At 37.3% G+C, this 7873-nt stretch overlaps 1 protein-coding gene across 3 annotated transcripts; it reads right to left on the bottom strand.

The window, feature by feature from the left end:
* Positions 1-252: 252 nt before the first annotated feature.
* Hgsnat (Heparan-alpha-glucosaminide N-acetyltransferase) lies at positions 253-7846 on the bottom strand. Of its 3 annotated transcripts, none has more exons than XM_086976693.1 (6): positions 5296-7846; positions 5136-5215; positions 3116-3221; positions 2715-2789; positions 539-697; positions 253-383 (listed from the first exon to the last, which is right to left on the bottom strand). In XM_086976693.1, the coding sequence occupies exons 3-6, from the start codon at positions 3122-3124 to the stop codon at positions 285-287; spliced, it is 342 nt and encodes a 113-aa protein (XP_086832819.1). In that variant the 5' UTR covers positions 3125-3221; positions 5136-5215; positions 5296-7846; the 3' UTR covers positions 253-284. The 3 variants fall into 3 exon arrangements, with proteins under 3 accessions (XP_086832819.1, XP_086832824.1, XP_086832815.1); XM_086976698.1 differs by having other exon boundaries at positions 5136-5196; XM_086976689.1 differs by lacking the exon at positions 5296-7846 and having other exon boundaries at positions 5136-5283.
* Between the last annotated feature and the right edge of the window lie 27 nt (positions 7847-7873).

The following is a 7873-nucleotide window of genomic DNA, read 5'->3' as shown; positions in this document are numbered from 1 at the left end:
AGAAAGATCTTGCCAGCCTGCAGTCCCAGGAATGTTAACAACATCGAGGTCAAACAGCCCAAGATGCCTTCGGGATCGTGCTTCATGGTTCCACCGTAGATCTCCTGAAAAACGTCGAGTTAATGTTCGAGAAATTTTTTAAGTGAAAGAAACAACATTTGTTGACAAAACAAAATTAGTTGCAGACGAATTGAAGAGCTCGTCTTTCGGATTCGAAGTATGCACTGAAGGATTATTTGGAAGCTATGCTTACTTTGCACGTTTCTACCAAATATTCGCTTTGATTAACCGAAAGTGTAGACACGATGCATATGGGCAGTGCCAAGGATAAGCCCTTCGATACAGCCAGCAGCACCATCCGTGCACTTAAAATGTGCACCACCCTAAAAACCAGAACGTCTTCCATTATTATTATAGAATTATTTTAAAAAAGTGTGCAGGTAACTACGCTTTGTATATTTACATACAAAAATAGTGCTATGAATTAGTGAGTGAATCATATGATAGATTATATAGTAGCGCGTAAAGCAGTGCTTACCTTATGTAAACCGGCGGGCCCGAGATAACCTTTTGGCCATCCTGGCACAGGTAAGGCGAATGTTGTTGCTACGTGAATGATGGCCAGACAGTAAATAAAGAGCCCTTCCTGCCAGTAGGAGATTATGCCACGTAGTTCGAAGGCCAAATCACGCCATTCCTAGAATACATATTTCAAAATCATTACCTTAAAAGGTAATTACAACGCGTTGCCTCTATCTCCAGCAAATCGTATTGTAGTTTGTTTCAGGATCTAAACATAAACAAGGTACTTCGAAATAACCACCAGTATAAAACCATCAGAGTCTATTTCATTTGTTAGAGGAATGCGTAATTTTGTATATTCTATGCCTATTTCGAATAAGTTGGGACTTTCAGACATTCCTATCTAATGAGTTGCTGTCAACCTACTGTGCAGTTTTCCTACCGAGGTCACATCGGTTGGAGTCGCCCAGAAAAGGTGCAGCCCCGCTATAATTGAGCATTACAAGCCCGTAAAAACGTTGGCATTTTTGATTGCGTTATTCTTCAGAAGCGATGTTCGGCGACATGCAGTTTCAAATCGGTTACAGGCAAATGTCCCACCTGCAAGACTTGGTGTCCTATTTTCTTATATAAAATTTATCAGCGTTTTATTCCAGTAATTTAATAGTGTTTGTTTTCCTTTATTTGATGAATATTCTGAAGAGATGATAGATAAAATGATTATCCTAGCTTTGCAGAACTCCAGATATACGGAGCTTTTTATATCATTTTTCCCGTTAGTATCAGACCTTCAGGGAAAAGTCTTAGATGTTAATTCGTAAGATGTCTTGATGCCTACACATGGCCATAGGTGTTTTTAACATCTCACTTTCCCGAATCAGGCCTTTAGTTGAGGATGACTGATCCAGAAGCTTCTTTAATAAGCGTAAATATACAGTAATATATCCCATAACTATTAATAATCTGTCAAAATGATGAATAGATTGTTTAATATTACACTTTAAATGATATGCAAATAGTTACGATTACGCGACTTTGTAAGCTGTCATATTCTATTCATATACCTCCGTTGACCATATAAATATGAATTCGTATTGTTTTGTGTCAAAGGTATGTTTCTAACATCGATTACCTAACTCAGCTGCGGCGGATTAACTATAGCTTTTGTCATCCAAAAATCCAGTAAAAAAACTTATTCTGATTGGATTTCCGCTAGAGTCACATCTAGAAAACTTGCTCAAACAAAACAAGTGGAAGCGTCTATCTGCATTTTATAAAAAAAAAAAAAAAAGAGAAAAAAAAAGTAGGCTGCATCATAGCGCTTTAACACGCACAAGAATACTAAAGTTTTACGTTGTGTTGAGATGACATACGTTTTATGCCATATAAAGTATCCCACGTGCTGATTTGACTCTTTATCTTTAAACTGGCATTTCCAATAGCACCAGGATAATGGAATTAGTGTGTTAAATGTCTAACTTTACACACATTTGAAAAACCGTGTTTGTCATAATAATACTTTTTATTATTTATTATTATATATATATTATAATAAAGCCTTTATTCACTTTATACTGAAAATAAAATAGGGTTTTATCATTTATTTGTGTAGAAAGTTTTGAACAAAACTTACAGTCGCAATACTGTTGAATTTCTTTGACAAAGAAAGTTTCAACGTTATGAGTCACAGGTTTAATTCTACATAGAATTAGCAAAGTTTGATTTTAAAGCAATTTAGCTATACTAATCTGCCAACCTGGTGCTATTGAATGTTTTATGTCTGGTATTGCCGTTACGATTAGGTATTGCTTCGGCCTGTAGGCCACTAATATAAAACGAAGCAGCTTAATACTCTAAAATACCTCAGCTGTCTATGGAAAAAATATCAGCAAATAGGGAAAAAATCGGCCGTATGCCTTGTTACTTGAGTTGTGTATAAGAAGTCTTACCAGTATCACGATGCTAAGCATACTATAAACTGCTAGATTTTTGTAAGCTTATGCATGGTCGACAGAACTTTAATGCCTGGTAATGCATTGTTTATCAAGCTATTTATTTATTTAATTTTCACTGATTATGGGAAATCAGTATTTTGACTGACCCTAGTAGATACTGGTGGCAATAGCATAAATACAAAAACTAAAATCAACACTTTCGAGTGGCAACCCACTGATTGAAATGGCGAGCCATACCCCCATGATCCAGATGAACCAGGGGAATACGAGGTCCGCTATTGACATATCATTCGATGGGACGTGTTTTTTTTCCTAATAATAGAATAGAAGAAACATAAAGAAAGAACATAAAACAAAGATTATAGTAACTATTTGAATCGTTCTTTTATTCTTCCAAATCAGGCTTCTGCGATATATATGTGGCACGTGGAATGAGATAATAAATATAGGCCAACTCCGATTGGACGCCGAATCCCGATACGATACGTTCTAATGTAAATATTAGGGAACAGAACAGGTTGAGTGTCCACCTTCGTAGCGCGTGGTTTGCAAAAATAATTTTAAAGGATTAGTCTTTAACATTGTCAGGTGCCGTAAAGATAAGAAAAGTGAAATGTCTTAACTGTGCAAAGACAAACCTTTTCCATAGTTCACAAACACCATTATGAAGATACACAAGCCTAGAGATGTGTCAAGCGACTAGATACGCCGTTGGGCTCGAACTGCTCTTGAGGGTAAAGGCTCCTGTAAGTAAAATACATGAACCACTTGCCTTTAATAAGATTGTTAAACGGCGGGGAGTCAGAAACCTTATATGGCGCAGGGATAAATTTACCTCGTGCTACCCTGGCGAACTCATTTTTTATTGTCAAAAACAAAAATTAGCTTAATAACTTGAAGTCAGTCTCGTAAATATTAAGACCGAGCTATTGAGGATCCGTGTATGCCCATTTCTAATGTGCCAAAATAAGCAATCTCTTAAAGTAAGTTACTCTTTTAATAACTAAACTTACTTAGATCTTGAGAGTGTGAAGCTTACTGTTGATGTGATTATATTTCGATGTGTGAACTAAAAAATGTCAGTGGTAAGTGTAATCTTAAAGAATAGAGATTAAACGAATAAAACGCGCTCGTTTCATTATTGTGAGAGTCTAATGCAATAAGTAAGTGAAAAAATTCGAATGAAAGTTTCGTAAATTTCAAAAAGCGTTTCGGCGCTACACAGGGTGGAATTTCTAAATCCGGATCTATTGTTTTCTATCTAAACAAAAACAGATATTTTGACGAACTTTCTTTGTACGTGCTAAGTGTCACTTCTGACGATCATGTTTATCCAATATCATCATCACTCAATGCAATCACATCTCCAACCTAGGACCTACGCCATTTATTCGTCCTTTTAAGATGTTGCTTCCGCAAAAAAACGTTTTAATAGTGGCCAAGCGTCAAGTGATATTGGCAAGTATAAGCTCGTTAAGGTGCCGCTTACGTATATCATATTCGAAAAATTCCAGCTGCCGTTTGGTAAAACGATCATACTACATGCATCTACCTGGCAACTGAGAGAATAGAAGTTCCACAGGAAAAAGATTATCATCGATGATAGCGCATATTTATTTAGTCTACTAATATTGTTTAGAAAACAAAAACAAATTTCGGTTTCAAAACTGCAAATTTCAACTACTAACTATATTGAAATGAATAGGCTTAGCTTTGCTTGAAAGGAACTCTGCGCTAACATAGTTGTAACTATATATATATATATACCGTTTGATTTATTACAACCCGGCCACGCTTATGCCGCTAAACTAATTTGATTGTTTCAATAATTGGGGATATGAGATGTTTTGAACCTAATGGGGTTGAACTTTGTTTACATATTGAATCCTCGTTGCGCTGCTGTCACTGCTTCGTATTTTTGACTCTAATGAAACGTTGACAAAATATATACATGTCGGTAAGGGTTCGAGTTGTTCTTAAGTTAAAATAGTGTGTTTAATATTGAGTAACTAGCTTAAGAACCGTTAGCAAAACATTCACGCTGACATAACGTGCGCTTATAGTTTATAACAAGCGGTCGCTCTATTGTTAAAATAAAGTTCAGCCTTACCTACGTCAAGCTCGTGCACAAAAATCTTAATTAAAACCTTAATCTTAATTAAAAAAAAAAAAAAAAAAAGAGTCACTCTGTCTGCACGGATTTATTTCGAGTATAGAAAAATGTGAAGTACAACTTGTATAAACCGTTTGCAATATGTATGTGTGTATTACAATGTAAAGTTTCATTAATATGATTCTCCACTAAGCTAACCGACTGCATACCTTATTCTCTACCAGAGCAAACTATAAAAATTATCATATTATAATAATTATATAATATGTCATAGTCATGTTAAACAAACTATTATATGTCAACCCTTTCAAATATACGCAAATAAATGCTGCAAATGAAACTCTTCATTTAACAGTACTATATAGGCTAAAAAAAAAGGGTGCTTTCTAATGTCCCCTGCTAGTATTGGTTAGTCGTAGTTTAAAAAGACATTCCATTTTACCGCATGTTCCATGGCCTCTCCCTTGCTCCAAATTTCCCGTGACCTACAATATCTTTGATTTACATATATATATATATATATATGCATGAAAGCGTTTACTAACCTGCCTTTATGGTGTCTGTCTTACACGCCTTGTTCTCAAATATTTGAATGAGATACCCAGCCTGAAAATGAGCAAAAATGCTAATTTGGTGATTGTAGTGATTTTTTAGTTACACCATTAGGATTAAAAGCATATGGAAAATAAAAGCAAACCCACTCACCTGCTTTCCCAATGAAGGTGCATCGCAGTCAAGGGATTCATTTGATAAATAGAAAGTCGATTAAGCCTAAAACAAATAATTTTCTAAGACGAAAATCAAACATAAATTTGCCAGTTCTATTTGGTTGATAATATCAGTGAACGTTTTTTTCACTCGTAGTTATTTGCTTGTTATCCCAATTGTTTTCGCTTCGCAAGTCAATACTATGTATGTACTACAGTAGCAGATGCATCTTCAGCTATAGAATTACTGAAACAACGTCTATTGTTCTTTATATCGTGTTTATACACCGTTGCCATTTTGCTGTAAATTCAACAACTTCATTTGCAACAAAGTGTTTCAGGTTCATAAAGGAGTAACTGTTAAATGATGTCATACGCACTAACTCCTGGCCATACAGTATTCTCCTCTAAAAAAAAAGTTGTCTCTTTCTCTTTTCCATTGCCACTGGTGGTACCATTTACGCATACACTTCAATTGGATGAAGATGACCTTTTCTCTGGTGTGCTGTAGATATTTTCGCCCATACCCGCAATCTGCCTTTTTGTAACAACTCTTTCTCCGTTCCTTTTTAATTTCATTTTTTCTCTTTAGGACTACCTTCATAAAGTAGACCCTCTTTCATAAGCTCTGTTTATTCACCTCGAGTCTAGGTATCGGGAAGCTTCTATGTGCATCTCATACTGTGTGTATGAGAAAATCATGCGAGTTATATTGTTTATCTAACGTGTGCCGCATGTCACCTAAGTCATTTTTTCGTATTGTGTAAATATTATCGAAAGCATATATGGCCTGCTAGAACCTGTGTCGAAACTTAAGCTATGTCGCCATAGTCACTGCTAAACTTTTTATGAAGGTCTGAAATTACGAGTTGAACCCTACGCTGTGTGAGTGTTCCATTCCACCCGCCATACCTACTGGTTTATTCACAGACCTCTTCCTTCTTAAGAATGGCGTTTGTCCGAAGCCACGTTCTCTCGTCAACCATTCTTTGCCTGTGGATCATTCGTGTGAAGCCTGTGATCGCTGCTATATAGTCTTATACGTTTGCACCACCTTTATCCTAAGTGATCATTGCACTTTCAGGAGTTCTATCCTGTACGCTTTCATTTGACCACAACCGGATTCTAAGCTAGCGCTGCAGACAAAATTACGAATTCCGCCGCGGCAGCCAACAACCTCCATCTCCTCTCTGTTGCCCCCGAACATTCGCCATTATTTTTGCCAAACCATGAATGACTTTTGCCGCTTTGGATGTCACATTCTCGATGTGGGCATTCAATGTAAGCTATATTGCACGGCAAGGGCGCTAATGTAGACAACACGCCGGCTGCTGTACTTACCGTAAAATATGGTTTTATACCTACGGTACCAGGTATTTTAGCCTTTAAAGATATTAGGAAACCTTTTTGCCCTTACAACGTTGAAAAAGTTTTGCCAGTTCAATGAGTTGAAAGCATTAAGCGCATCCAGAAAAATCACTACCCATAGCTCCCTTGACCACTGGTTTTAGCTGCGCTGTTTCTCACATTCTTTCAATACCCTGATGATTACTATTTCCGTGAACCCATTTTTCCAGAATCCACGTTCAGTGTCTTATACTGCTCCTTATTGATGATCATCGCTAAAGCTTTGTCGATAATGTCTAAGGACAGATTAGTTGACACGGTCTAGGTTCGGTAGGAGGTAGTCCTGGTTGTCTTGTGAGATCCAGGATTGCCTTGTTCCACCCTACAGGGTCATGATTTTATCCATCATCAACGTGAAAACTTCAGGTTTCTTTCCATGGAGAATTCCCACGGCGTCGGTTAAGGTTGCGACCTCACACAGCGACGAAGACCTGTGGCAACCTCTCGATTACCACCATAACCTTTTCTAAGGAGATAAAAAAGATCGTTCTCTTGTAGTGGGGCAAGTAAGACAAAATCTTTGTGACTAAAGAGCCGCTTCTTCTGTTGGACTTTGTCGTTTTGCCCATGATGATCTTATAAGGTTTTTCTCGACGTCGTTCGTTATTCCGCCCCACAATTTCTCTTATTCCCTTTCGACACTTCTCTAATAGCTGATTTGAGGCCCTTTATCTTGGCCCAGAAATTATATGTCAGCAAGACCTGCTCGTTTGTTTTGCTCTGGTTTATTGTCGCCGTGCTATGTTAGAGGCCATTCTAAACTCCACAATGCCTCCCGTCCACCAACATACGGGGTGGCGTCTATTAGGAGATATTTGTTGCCTGGATAAGATTGTTTCGCACTATCTAGGCAGAATTTTTGCTTCCATACTGCGACGTGATCTGTTTTTCAGCGTTGAATAGCTCTCTCTTCAGATTTGGGTTCTAAGCTTTTCTAAATTCAATTCGGTCATGCACTAGTCGGCGACTGCATGCATTTCGTATATTTCGTAACTCTTACCCATACCCATAAATTATGTGAGCATGGTTGGTGTAAGAATATTTTTTCAACACCTATCAGTATCTTATCCTGTCGGTGGCCTTACTGCTCTTAAATGTGAAATTTTTAAAACCAAGCTGCCCTCTTCATTTGAGCGTTTAACGTGAGTGCCTATTATTGAAAAAGAAAA

This window comes from Varroa destructor, unplaced genomic scaffold (genome assembly GCF_002443255.2).
Source record: "Varroa destructor unplaced genomic scaffold, Vdes_3.0 BEIS01000001.1, whole genome shotgun sequence".
NCBI lineage: Eukaryota > Metazoa > Arthropoda > Arachnida > Mesostigmata > Varroidae > Varroa > Varroa destructor.
Note: the sequence above shows the minus strand (reverse complement) of the source record. Positions and strands in the feature narration are given on the sequence as shown.